At 45.3% G+C, this 14,125-nt stretch overlaps 1 protein-coding gene across 17 annotated transcripts in view; it reads left to right on the forward strand.

Annotated features, from left to right (window-relative positions):
• Positions 1–362: 362 nt before the first annotated feature.
• The window catches only part of UBAP2L (ubiquitin associated protein 2 like), a 52,134-nt gene continuing 38,371 nt past the window's right edge, over positions 363–14,125 (forward strand). For 10 of the 17 annotated variants that reach the window (XM_056122601.1, XM_056122607.1, XM_056122603.1 and 7 more), the window contains exons 1-7: positions 442–536; positions 4,486–4,615; positions 6,733–6,810; positions 7,472–7,582; positions 12,907–13,108; positions 13,489–13,584; positions 14,052–14,097. In XM_056122601.1, the coding sequence (XP_055978576.1) occupies positions 4,526–4,615; positions 6,733–6,810; positions 7,472–7,582; positions 12,907–13,108; positions 13,489–13,584; positions 14,052–14,097 (623 nt within the window). In that variant the 5' untranslated portion in view covers positions 442–536; positions 4,486–4,525. Of the gene's footprint in view, positions 537–4,485; positions 4,616–6,732; positions 6,811–7,471; positions 7,583–12,906; positions 13,109–13,488; positions 13,585–14,051; positions 14,098–14,125 lie in introns of all 17 variants that reach the window. The other 7 variants (XM_056122604.1, XM_056122606.1, XM_056122611.1 and 4 more) reach the window with 2 other exon arrangements.

Below are 14,125 nucleotides of genomic sequence, written 5' to 3' on the forward strand. Positions count from 1 at the left end.
CTCGGCCATTTCCTCACAGGGAAACAGCCAGGTGGACCCGGCCCGAAAACATGGCGGCCACCATGGGGGGCGGGGAGCGGAGAACACCACCCCGCCCCGCCCCCCCCGCGCGGGCGCTCGGCACGTGACCCGGGGCAGCGCCCGCAGCCGGGCGCCCAGGCGGCGGAAGAACGCCCGGAAGAGGAAGCGGCCGCCGGCCGCGCGTCACGTGGCGAGGCGGGGCCAGCGCGGCGGAGGCGGGGCGGCCGCGCGCCGCCGGAGTCAGGCGTCTCGTGGCGCGGCGGCGCGCGCACGCCTGCGTGCGCGGCCCTTTCGCGTCACGTGCTGAGGGACGCAGGAAGGCAAGTGGGAGGGGGAAGGCGCGAGCGCGAGCGCGAGAGGGAAAAGCAGGGAGGGGGGTGGGGAGGAGGGAATCTTAGATCACGTGACAGGGGCGGCGCGGCCCGGGGTGTCAGTGTGGAGGAGACTGAGGTAAAGTTGGGAGCGCAGCGGCGTTGGCGGCGGCGGCGGCGGCAGCGGCAGCGCGGCGGGGCCGGGTATTGTCCGCGGCCCCTTTAAATCCGCGATCCCCCTTTTACCCTCCCTCCCTTCTCCCCTACCCCGCCGTGCCCCCCCTCGGTCGAGGCCCCCCGCACCGTGTGTCCCCCTGCCGTACGCCCCCCAGTCCTGCGAACCTTGGCGCGTCCCCCTCCCCCCCCGCACAGCGAGTCGGCCGCCCGAGGTTTTGTTTATGGTCGGCTTCGCGGCCTACTGGGCCGCGCCAGAGCCGGGGCCTCGATTTGGGAGCGTGGCCGGGGCGGGGCTTGGGGTAGCCGGGGCGGGCGGGGGGGGGCCATGCGGCTGGAGCTTGAAGCGAGTGGGGGAGAGCGAGAAAGAGCGCGAGTGAGCGAGGCCCGGGCCCCGCCTGAGGTAGGGCTCGGTCCGGACCGCGGTCGGCGCTGGTGGAGGAGACGCGGGGGGGTCCCCCGCCCCTCCCGGCCCGCTGCGGGCCTCCCCGAGCCGGCTCCGGCCTGGCGTGGGGGGGCGGGGAGGGCAGCGGGGTGGAGCTGCCCCAAACTCCCCCATGTGGCCCTCGCTCCGGAGTGCGGAGGCCGAATTGGTTCCGGGTGGGAGGGAAGGCGGCGATTGGCCCCCGCGAGCGCCCGAGGTGGCGCCGAGCGAGCGGGGTGCGCCCCCCCGCCACGCGTGGGCTTGCGGCCCCTCTCGGGCCCCGCTCTTTGTCATGCCCCTCGGCACCCTCCGCCGGCGCCTCCGCTCGGCGCGCCGGCCCGTTTCCTCCCCGCCGTTCCCCCGGAGGTGGGGGGGGCCCGAAACAATTCTGCCGCGACTGGGGCGATGGGGGTCTCCTTCGCCGAGGCGAGGGATTACGCCTCGGGGACGTCACTCGGGCACTCGGGCGGGCGGCGACTCCGCTGCCGCTGGGACGGGGGACCCCGATTTCCTTTCCGCGGCCCTCCGGCCCGCCGCGCGGCCGGTGTCACAAACAGGCCGCTGGTTGCCACCCTTCTGGCCGCGGGGCCGCCCCTGGCCGAGCGTGTGGTGGGAAGAAAAGACCCCAGCACAGGCGTTGGTTTTTTGGTCATTGTTAATCGACCCCGAGGATTCGGAGGGGGGGATCTGTTTTGTTTTGGTCCCCCTCTCCGCCTCCTCCGCCTCTCCCCGGCCGGCCCTACGTCCTGGTCCTGCTTTGGGGACGTCGGAGGGGACTTGGGCGGTGGAGAGGTGGGGGGCGCCTGCGCCTTGCCGGAGATCCCGGTCCTCAGGCTGAGACCCTACCCCCGTTATCTGCAGAGATGAGACTGTCAGATGGTGTTGGGTGCGGGCGGGAGCTCCCGACCGGAGCCTGAAGACGTGTGCTGCCGGGTGTGGGTCTCGGAAGCCTCCCTGGGGCCTCACTCGGGGAAGGGTGCCCCGAGATTGGAGGCCGGGGGTCTTGTTAACGGAGCCCCTAGGGGATTCCAGGGCTCCGTTGGAGGCAGCAGGCCGGCTCCCCCCAGTCCAGCCTCAGTTTCTGAATTGTCTTCGCCAATTAGATTGTGAGCTCCCTGAGGGCAGTGACCCAGTCGTATTGCTTTTGTATTTTTTAAAGTACTGGACACGTAGTAGATGCTCAATAAATGCTTGTGATTTGTTTTTTTCCTGTAAAATTTCTCTGGCTATTTTTTTAAGTAGCTGGTTTTCAAAACATGGTCGAAGGCACTTCTGTGTTGAAACCTGTACTTGTTCCTTTGCTCTTTCTCTAGTGTCTGATCCTTGTCACTTTTACTCTCTTTAATATTTTTGTTTCTTAAGAAAGAGTGCTTCAGAGTTCTTGTCTCCTTGTGCTAACTCTGGGTATGTGTCTCTGTTACTGCAAGGCTGCTAATTCTGTGCTCTCCAGTGATCCATCCACGATCACTAACTTTGGACCTGTTGCTCCGTGTTGTTACTACCTAGGTGGTAAAAATTTTTAAGTCACATTTCAAAGCACTTCCAAGAGGTAAATGGAAGCTAATAGCAAAAGTGATTAGGAGGATTCCCCCCCTTCCGGTAATTATGTGGCTTTCAGAGTGTCTTTAATATATATCATTGACTGGTTTGGTACACTGTGGTACAAGTAACTAGTCATGCAATTCACATCTGCATTGTAACTCATGCTCACAAATTGAAATCACATACGGACAAGAAAACATTTAGTACTTGTAAGTTATAGGAGTGGCAACTCCTAGAAACTTCATCATAGTGCATAACAATTTTCCTCTTCTTCCTCTCCCCCCTTGTTGCTTTGAATTCAGGGGTACTTGGGTAAACAACACCTTTTTTTTTTTTTTGGTAAATTAAGTGTTTAAACAACTATACTCTCAGCCTGGGAAAATGGACTACTCTGTAGCAAGTAAATTCTGTGCTAGCTGGAAATATTTTCAGGACTTGATGTGTGCACCTGGGTAGGGGCAAGAGGTAATTGTTAAAAGTCAGCTCTGATGTAGCCTTAAAAATCTTGGTAAGGGTTGGGGATGTAGTTCAGTAGTAGAAAACTTGCACTGAGCTGCAAAACTTGCACTGAGCTGCAAAAAAGAAAAAAAAGGAATGTCTTTGTTTTAGACAATGTAGAACTTAATTCTTACTGACCAGACTGCATCAAAGAAACAAAGACCTCTGCAACTAGTGACTGCAGTGGCTAGAAATTTGTTTACAGGGAAGTTAGCTTTCTTTGTTTCCAAGAAATAGGTGAAATTTGTTTCACTAATAGTTAATCCTCATTTTTTATTAGAAACCTACATTTTCTCAAGTCCACCTTTTCACCACCTTTCTCCAGCCCGAGCAGTCTAGCATTGTCTCCTGGGTAGTTTAGAGTTAACCTGAATTCACTAGTGAAAAAATAAATCCAACGCAGAAAGGTATATAAACTGCTTTTCAAGGGGACAGAACAATTCAGAATAACCTTATTTTGATTACCCATCACATGATGAATGTTTTCTTTGTTTAATAAATGCAGCAGCTGAGATTGCATTATAAAGCAAAGTATGAATAATGGGAACTTAAATTCAATAGAATCCTTTCTTGTTGAAAGTGTTGGTATATTAAAAACCTGGTTTGGGGAAGGCCTTGTATGTTCTGTGTCTCTTTAAAGACTCAACAAGGACATGCCAGCAATGATGTCTCAAATTTAACATTTCCCAGAAGCTCTTTCCGCCAAATAAAACTTTGTGCTAGATGCTTTTGGTTTGGGACAAATTTGGGACTCTGTATATTAAGGTGAGTGGTGGAGGGTAATTACAACTCTGGTTTCTTGAAACTGTGGACTAGAAGACCAAAAGCAGCCTGTTGTCATTACTTGCCAAGGAACTGAGATTCTGGGAAAGTTCACTGACATTGAAACATATCTTCTTGAAGACTGTTGGAGCTCCCCTATCGCATCCTGAGAGCTAGAAATGACAGAAAAAGTCTAGATTTGAGATGTTGTTTCCCAGAGGGTGGAGATTACATGCAACTTATTTAGAACAAGGTTTTTAAGGCAGTTAAAGTTATTTTCATAGGGCACAGTATTTGAAATGATTTTTATTTGGAATGTAGTCTAATAAATTTCCTAGAAGGATTTTGTTTCTTGGCTTCACTGGTTATCTTTCTTTTTGTTGAAGGGACTTATAGATATTTTCACCTATATAAAATATAGACTGTTGATTATTAACAGTTGGTTTGCTTTCAAGGCAGCAGAACTTCACAAAGCCTGCTTGCAGGGTACTAGTTACCAGATTGTGTAACTTTTAAAAAAACACAAACCATCATTTATATATGCTTTATATATTTCTTGGCACACAAAAATGGTTTAACAGCCATATTTCTTAAGAACTTAATTTATCCAGCTGTCTCAAGAACAGTGAATCGCCATGGTTTTTTATTTGGAAGAAAGGAAAGTGGTGAAGGTATTGATGAAAGAGGTTGAAAACATTGTGTCCACATTAAACATCTAAACTCCTTTTTTGTTGTTTTTTTTTTAACTTTCAGTATTCTACCTTGTAAATACTATTATTTGTATATACTGTAAATGATGACGTCGGTGGGCACTAACCGAGCCCGGGGAAACTGGGAACAACCTCAAAACCAAAACCAGACACAGCACAAGCAGCGGCCACAGGTAAAGAACCAAGGGATAGGATCTATGAGCAGCCTTGCTGCTGATGGTTACTGGTTTACATGCAGTGCAGCAGCAACATCCTATGTTTTGGGATTTTGATATGGTTCCTCTTTCCTGGCGATGGGGCACACCCAGGTCTGATCATAAGGGGTCATTTCATTGGCGCAGAAGGCCCAGACAATGCTGGGGATCAGAATGGAGATGGCCACATGCAAAGCATGCAGTATGCTCTTCATTTTGAACTATTCTTCCTGAGCCCCACCCCAACCTGTGTTTTTGTTTTGTTTTTGTGGTACCAGGAGCTTATAAAAGTTTAACTGTTTAGGAAGAACTTGTCCTGTGCTTTAATCTCAAGATGACATTTTCTTTTTGTTCTATCTGGACCATTATAGCAATACACTTACTGTGCTTGTTTAGGAGTATAAGTCACACCTGGTGGTGCCTAGGTTTTACTCCCAGTGCTCCCTGCTCAGGAAACGTGGTTACAAGCATTGAATCCAGGCTTTTTGTATACAGAGCATGCAGTTAGCTCATTGAGCTCTCTCTTGTAGCCCTAGTAATACATTTCTCCCCTCCCTCCATATCTTCTAACTTCGAATCTTTCTAGGCAGCCTTTATCTTGCTACTTTTCCTCTGCTTTTCTTAATCCTAAATTGCCTTTTAAATTTTATTTCACTGAGGCCTAATCTGTTCTTTTTCTCATGAGGACTTTGTATTTCTTCAGAATTAACAAATGAGACACCATAGAGTGTTCCTCAGTTTGGGGGCTACATCTGGTTGTGCTCAGGAGACCATGTGACACCTGGACCAAACCCATGTTTTCTGCATGCAAAGCATGTGCTCAACTTGAAGGAGTAAATTAGCTTCATGATTACTGAGATTTATGTTTTTTTATTCTTTCATTTGGCCATACCTGGCAGTGCTAGGGAGAAGAGGTGGAGGTGTCTTGGTGTCTAAACCTTGTGCTCCTGCGTGAAAAGCTCAAACCTTTTGAACTGTCTCTGTGGCCCTTCATCATTTTTCCTTTTACCTGTATTTCCAAAGGAACTTGCTATTTTGTTTTTGGGTACACCTGGCAACATTTAGGGCTTATTTCAAGGCTTTGTGCTCAAGGATTACTCCTAGTGGAGCTCAGCGTGCCATCTGGGGTGCCAGGGAATAGAACCTCGCTTGCGTGCAAGCCAAGCATCTTACCTACTGTACTATGGCTCCTTTTCCAGAGAAAGTTGTAAGAGAATTTTAAACTTTATTGGGACAGTAGAATTCCTGGAATCTTGTAAAGATCGAATTCTTAAAAAATGGTGTATCCTCAAACTAAACCCTGTATTTTCCAGACTCAATAATAAGAGGATAGCATTGGCTATGCAGAAACAGGAACTGGGTATACACATGACTTTTCAAATGTATTGATGTGAAATAAGGCACAAATGTTTCAAAGTGGTGCTGTGTTCTCAAGTTCAAGATGAAAGCCTTTGGGGTGGAACATGGGTGGATGTGTGTGTACCTGCAGTACTTTCTCACTGGCCCCTGGAATGCCTTTTACTGAATGATGGTGGGGAAAGTCTTTAAAATGAAATATGATAGCTTCGCTTTTTTGTCATTTTGTTGATTGAAACATCTTAAATGGTGCTTATAAAAATAGGAAATTGATAAGGGAAGTAGAGTGGATATTGACGACATGGCTCACTCTTTTTCTTTAAACCAGTGTTTCCCAAAGTGGACTATACTGTGCCTTGGGAAATGATCCTAGAGAGTGGAGTGGCTTTCCGGAATTGGGTGAGGGGTGGGAGTATGATTTCTGTTTGCTTTAAGAAATAAGCAAATGGGGTACTGAGTGATCTCTTCAAAGGATGGTAGACCACAAAAATTTGGGAGCAGCTTTTGTTTCTGTTTATGGGTCATACCTGGTGATCCTCAGGAGTTACTCCTGACTCTGCACTCAGGGATCACTCCTGGTGGTGTTCAGGGAACCAGATGGTATGTCGGGGATCAAACCTGGGTTGGTGTGTGCATGGCGAGCGCCCTACTCACTGTACCATCTTCCAACCCCAAGTTTGGGAGCTTCTATTCTAAGGTGTTGCCTTTTCATCATGTTTTGATCTCATCTCAATTCCTAGGCTACTGCAGAACAAATTAGACTTGCACAGATGATTTCGGACCATAATGATGCTGACTTTGAGGAAAATGTGAAACAAGTAAGTATCATTAATTTACCCTAAACTATTAAAAGAGACCAGTATTAAAGCATAATGAAATTAAATAGATGTCTAACAGTATACTTTTTTAGTCCGCATTAAAGAAGTATGACCTGAAATATGATAGCCTAAGCCACTAGATAATTATTGTCTGATTTACTGTACTTCTTTAGAGAAATAGAATGTTCAAGGGGATTTATTCTTAAGTTGAATTTATTTTGTTGTCATTATTTTTGGGCCACTGCCAGCTATGCTCAGTTGGTTATTCTTGACTTTGCACTCAGGATCACTCCTGGTAGTGCTGGGGGACCATATGGACACTGGGGATCAAACCCGGGTTGGCCACATGCAAAACAAGTGCCTTACTTCTTTAGTGCCCTATACCAACTTTACACAATTGCTGTATCTAGAAAATATGGAAAGTAATGATCAAGTGATCAAGTGTTTCTGGATTTTACTCTATTAGTTAACTTGTTTGTTTTCTTTGTAAGTTCTTTTGGTCCCATCCCAGACTGTAGGTGTTTCTGTTTACTTTTAGAACTAGAATACAATAATTCTGTATATTTTGCTTTGAAAGCCAATTTTTTACCCAAGCACAATTAGTATATTCATTTTCTTTGCCTAGCTTCCTTCATGAGGGGTGCAAATCTTTCTCTTTCAGTTGATTGATATTACGGGCAAGAACCAGGACGAATGTGTCATTGCTTTACATGACTGCAATGGAGATGTCAACAGAGCCATCAATGTACTGCTGGAAGGAAACCCAGATACGGTAGAGTGCCAATATGCTGTTCTCTGGGTCCCGGTTGAGAGGCTTATATTCTAAAAGTTGCAAGTGGAGTAACTTAGCTTAACGTAGATCACCTTATTTAAATAGAGCAGAGACCTCTCTTAGTATTTTCTGTACTTGAAATGCATTTGAAATAAATAGGAGAAAATAAGTAAAATCAATCTTTTCTAATTGGTGGCAATAAGTTACTTATTCTAGGTTAGTGACTTTTCAAGACTGAGTTCATCTGAATTAACCTGGGTTCAATCCCCGGGACTTCATCTGCTCTGGCTGGACCACCAGGACTAATCTTGAGCACAGAACCTGGAGTGGGCTCAAAACAAAACCAAACAAAAAGTACTTTTTTAATAGCCTTAGTTAATAATAAAAAAAAAGATTCTTAAATTATTGCGTGGAGTGGTTGGGGTAAGACTTGGCCTTGGTTGTTCTCTGTTCAGTTTATGGGGGAGGTGGGCTCCTGATGGTGTGCTCTGGAGACCATATGACCTCAGGGATCTAATTTGGACCTTATACATGCAAAGCATGTATTCCAGCCCTTAGGTTTTTTTCTCCCCAGGCCCCTATCAGTATATATAAGCTTATATTTCACAGTGCTTTTTCATGGATGATCTTATTTCTGTCGAAGGAGTATTGGAACACACTTTACAATCTACTCTATTCACCATAGTGAAGATGATAGGAAATACTCTGGCCCTGGAATTTATTTTACTCATTTTAATTTACTTTCGGTTTTTGGGCCATATTTGCAGTGCTAAGGATTTACTCCTGACTCTGCTCAGGGGTCACTCCTGATGGTCCTTGGGGTGGGGTGGTTTTGTGGGTTTTTTTTTTTTCTCTTTTTGGGTCACACCCAGTGATGCTCAGGGTTACTCCTGGCTCTGCACTCAGGAATTACTCCTGGTGGAGGGGGACTGTATGGATGCTGGGGATTGAACATGGGTCAGCTACGTGCAAGGCAAATGCCCTAACCGCTGTGCTGTCGCTCTAGTCCCCACTCCTGGTGGTCCTTGGGGTACCTTACGCAGTTCTGGATATTGAGTTTAGTTCAGCAATGTGTACAACAAGCATCTCTTTGCACAGTTTTTCTGTTTTATTGTCTATCAAATTATAAATCCCATGAAAGTATTCTGGAACTAGAGTGATAATACAGTAGGATGTTTGCCTTGCTTGTGGCTGACCCAGATTTGATATCTGGCACCCCACATACCAAGCTTGCCCAGAGTGATCTCTGCGTGCAGGGCCAGAAACAAGCCCTGAGCACTCCCCCAAAACCAAAAATAAGGGAAAAAACAGAATAAGCATTTCATCTTAATAACTATTATGGGGGGCGGGGGTGCTGGAGCACAGTGGGTAGGACATTTGCCTTGCACGTGGCCAACCCGGATTCAATTCCCAGCATCCCATATGGTCCCCTGAGCACCACCAGGAGTGATTCCTGAGTGCAGAGCTAGGAGCAATCCCTGAGCATCGCTGTGTGTGAACCAAAAAGCAAAAAAAAAAAAGTAGTGTGTGGGATGTTCTGGAACCTAAGTGGTATGGCAAATTCAATTTTATTTTCGTGTGGACTCTGGTTGGAGTCCTAAGAGTTGGACTCTTTAGATTCCAGAGTTCATCCTTAGGGAGACCAAGTTACTGGCTATGGTCATTTTAGCTAAATGTTGAGAAAAATTGGTTTTAGTTTTACTTATTTTTTGCTTTAAGGGCAAACTTGGTTGTGCTTGGTGGCTACTCTTCGTTACAAGGTCAGGGTCTGTCTCTGGCCATGCTCAGGGGACCATGCAGTGCTAGGAATTGAAACCAGGGCTTCAAAGCAAGTGCTCTACTACTGAGTCTTGCATTCCTGACCAAAAAAAATTGTTTTCAGTCACTAAATTTAAATTTTGGATATCTTTCTTCAACGTTACCGTCTTGGATTAAATTTTGAATCATTGACTTTATTTGAAAGTTTGCTGTCTTTTACAATCAAATATATGGTCTCTGGTTCATTTTTTATTTCACTTTTAAAATAATTGTTCTAAAATGTTTTTGGTGGAGATGGGACTCATTCTTTTTTAAAAGTGTGAATGTTTTTCTATATGTCTCATTTTATCTTTCACTATCATCTGCCTAGTCTACCTCAGAAGTATCAAAAAGGGGAAATACATGGATGTAGGCTACTGCCACAGATTAACAACCTACTAGTAAAACTAATGGAAAGCAGAGGCAGCTGCCAAAGATGTTGACTCTGTTTGTGTGTGTGAGATGCCAGAAAACTGGCAGTGCTGTTGAGATCATACTGTCTTTTTCCTTGTAGAACCCATTTGTTTGGAGATTTAATAAAAAAAAAATTAAAAAACAACAGCCCATCTGATGCCAGGGCCTTCCATATCACACAAGAGGGAGATGGTCACAGGTTCCTAAAATTTGTCAGGTTTTAAGCATAATGCTTTTTTTTTTTTGTTTTTGTTTTTTGGGCCACACAAAGCTGTGCTCAGGGCTTACTCCTGTCACGGTTTGGGGAACAATATGGGGTGCTAGGCAATCGAACTCAGGTCAGCCACATGTCAGGTAAACATTGTACCCACTGTACTCTGTCTCCACCTCATTATGTTTATTTTTGTGTTTTTTTTCTGGGCTATACCTGATGACCCAGAACCTGATTTTATTCGAAATCAGTGATAATTGGGATAGGGGCCAAAGGCCAAAGGAGATAAGGTACATGCTAGTATATGTGTTTCTCCATTCAGTCCCTGGCACTGCATATATTTCCCTGAGTACTGCCAGATGCACCCATTCTTCCACCAAGATACTCTTCCAACCAAACTTACCCTCAGGAATGAATGTTTTTAGAATTAAGAGTATTTAATAGCAGAGGCTGAAGCCATAGTGCAGTGGGTCAGAAGCTTGCTTGCCGTGCATGTGACTGATCCAGGTTCAATTCGTTTGCTTCCCTGTCCATTCCTGGGTGTGACCCAAAAACAAAATAAAGGAAAGAGAACAAAAGTTTATTTAAAAATAGGGTTTTTTTTTTTAGCTCACATCCATCGATACTTGGGTTATTACTGACGCTGCTCCAGGAACCATATAGGATGCCGGGAATCGAACTTGGGTTGGCTGCATGTGAGGCATGCACCCTACCTGCTGTGCTATCATTCCAGTCCCAGAAACCAGTAGTTATTTCCTTACTAGAGTGCATTCTGGAATGAGTCAGAATAGATTTTGACCTGGGGAAAGTTGAATTGTTTTTTATTAGTTAAGTTTAAATAGAGAGAAAATAGTGGATAAACTTGCTGTGTAGGGGTCAGAGCAATAGTACAGTGAGTAGGGCGTTTTTCTTGCATACCGCTTACCCTGGTTCTCGCCCCAGCATCCCATATGGTCCCCCAAGCAACGTTAGGAGCAGTTCCTAAGTGCAGAGCAGGAGTAACCTCCAAGCATTGCTGGGTGTGACTTAAAAAGAAAAAAAAAACGAAAAAAAAGAAAACCTTGCCGTGGAGGGGCCAGAGAGATTTTACAGGGCAGTTGAGAATCTTGTCCTGCATGTCCCAATCTTGGTTCAATTCTTGGTACCATATAATGTCCCCTGAGCACACAGGAATAAGCTCTTAAATAGGTGTGGCTCAAAACCCAGGACCAATCTCCTCCCCCCCCCAAAAAAAAAGTGCCGAGCTTGCTATTGCAGTGGAATACTTCTTTGAAACAGCATTTGGAAGGCTGTGCCTTTCAAAATACTATTGTGCTTTTTGTGTTTGTTTTGGGCTACACCTGGTGGTGCTCAAGACTCAGTTCTGGCTGGCTCTATGCTCTGGAATCGATCTTGTTGGGCTCGAGACCATATGGGATGCTGGGGGTACAACCCAGGTCTACTGCATGCAGGAGAATCCTCTTATCTGCTACTGTACTGTCAGTCTGGCTCCTTTTTGGTCTTTACTACTTATTTATGAATGAATTAGGTTTTAGAGCCATACCTAATACTTGGTACTTGAGCCATTCTAGACATGGTGCTTGGGGGACTTATGGGGGCCATGTAATGCCAGCAATTGATCCCTGGATTACTGAATGCAAAGGATATGCTGTAGCCCGTTGATCTATCATCTTGGCCCATTTGATCTTAGAGGAATTTGAGAATTGGAGGCATCACTTAGGCTACTCAAAGCCTAGGTTTGATCCCTGACACTGCAGCATTCCAGAGCATGCCAGGTTTGGTCCACAAACCAAAATAAAGGAATTCTGTGTCAGTCTGTTGGTACTGATTATTTCCTCTTAAAATCCAGGTTGCTTGTCTAGAGAGTATGCCTCAGGGTTAAGTGAAAGGGGCCAGTTAGTACAGCAGTTAAAGCATGCAGCTGACACATGTTTGACCTCGGTACCCCCCCCCCATGTGGTACCCCTGTACTACCGGGAATGAGCCACGAGTAAGCCCTGAGCGTAGTTGGGTGTGGCCCAGAAACCAAAAGAAAAAATAGAGAAGTGAAAATTAACTTTCACAAACTTATTTTCCTTTTTCTTTATTTGATGTGAATAAAACCATTAAAAAATTGGGAACCATTGAATCCAAAGGGAGGTCCTTGTAGCTGAGGAATCACAAGTCATAAATGGTGATCAGAGCTAGGGATATAACTCAGTGGTAGAGTATTGTCCTGAGTTTGATCCCTGAGAGAGCAAAAATAAAATCAGCCGGGACTATATGAGATCCTATTCTAAAACACAAATGATTGAAACACATAGAGGTCTTTTAAATCTTTTCAAAAATGATCTTTGTAATACTTTAATATAAGCATCTACCCTACAGAAAGGACTTAGTTTTAAATAGGTTTAAACATTGTTTGGAGAATTTTTGCCTATACTTTATATTTTATTCTATTTTATTTTGCTTTTTGGGTTACACCCGATGATGCAAAGGGGTTACTCCTGGCTCTTCACTCAGGAATTACTCCTGGCGGTGCTCGGGGGACCATATGGGATGCTGGGAATCAAACCCAGGTTGGCCACGTGCAAGGGAAACACCCTACCAGCTGTGCTATTGCTCCAGCCCCTTTGCTATACTTTAAACACAAGTAACGTAGGGTTCAGAGGGATGGTACAGTGGGTAGGGTACTTTCCTTGCATGTAGCTGACCCAGATTTCTGGAACCTAATATGGTGCCCTGAGCACAGAGCCAGGAGTAAGCCCTGAGCTCTGTTGGCTTGGCTGGCCACCCCTTCCCCACAAAAACAAATGTCTTGGGCATCAGTACTTAGAGGAGGATGATTATCTGTTGTCTTAGCTCTTCCAATTTTCTGGTAGCAAACCATATTGACTAGACATGACTATTTGCCATTCTGTAGCATTCCTGGGAAATGGTCGGGAAGAAAAAGGGAGTCTCAGGACAGAAGGATGGTGGCCAGACGGAATCCAACGAAGAAGGCAAAGAAAATCGAGATCGGGACAGAGACTATAGCCGGCGACGTGGTGGGCCACCAAGACGAGGGAGAGGTGCCAGCCGTGGACGAGAGTGTATGCATGGGGCTTTAACAAAACCAGCTGTGGGTCAGTAATGTCTGGATTTCAGGGATGTGTAGGGCCCTGCTTTTAACTGTATCTATTAACCATTATATCATCCTTTTAGTTATTTCACCAGCATTTATTCTGAGACATTGGCATCTCTTACACTTAGCATTTTTTAGCAGAAGCCACCAGTTTGTTATGAAATTGCTCTATATTGAGTAATCAAGTACCCATTTATAAATATCCGACTTCAGTAGCTCCCTGTTGTGGTGTATCATCATTCTCCATGTAACCATTCTGTCCCTTTTTTGTAGCTTATTTTTTTCTTGTCTCCCCTGCCACTTATACATAACATTTTTTGCATGTTTTATTGCTACTTTGGCCATCTGTTTTTTTCTGTTTGTTGGTGTTTTATATTTCAGTTCGGGGTCAGGAAAATGGATTAGATGGAACCAAGAGTGGAGGGCCTTCTGGAAGAGGCACAGAAAGAGGCAGAAGAGGTCGTGGCCGAGGCAGAGGTAATCAGTTTTGTTGGGGTTATGGTACTCCTTAATTTCTAGGGGTTTACCTAAAACCAATACAGTTTCATACCTTGATTGTTGAGGTGTCTTGAAAATACAAGAGGTTACTAAATGGGGAGCAAGAAAGGAGATAATTTATCTCATCTTTATTATTGCTATTACTGTATTTGCTTGAGCACCCAGCAGTTTGATATCAGAGGAGAAATAATACTAATAATTACACTGTCATTTCATTAACTGATGTGCTATGGAGTAAAAGAACATCTGTTAATCTCATCATCTGACCTATATTTTTGTGGTACTGGGAATTGAATCACAGGGCTCACGTAATTGTTCTACTGCTGAGCCATATTCTTGGCCGTATCAGTGACTTTATAAAGATTTTCTATTCCATAACTTTTAATTGGCAAGGTCGTTTTATATCTTCTGAAATAGTTCTCTTTCCCCTTACCTTTTCTCTTTAGGTGGCTCTGGTAGGCGAGGGGGAAGGTTTTCTGCTCAAGGAATGGGGTAAGTTTTTCTTGATCTAATGTCATCC

This window comes from Sorex fumeus, unplaced genomic scaffold, assembly GCF_029834395.1.
Source record: "Sorex fumeus unplaced genomic scaffold, SorFum_2.1 ptg000047l, whole genome shotgun sequence".
Lineage (NCBI taxonomy): Eukaryota > Metazoa > Chordata > Mammalia > Eulipotyphla > Soricidae > Sorex > Sorex fumeus.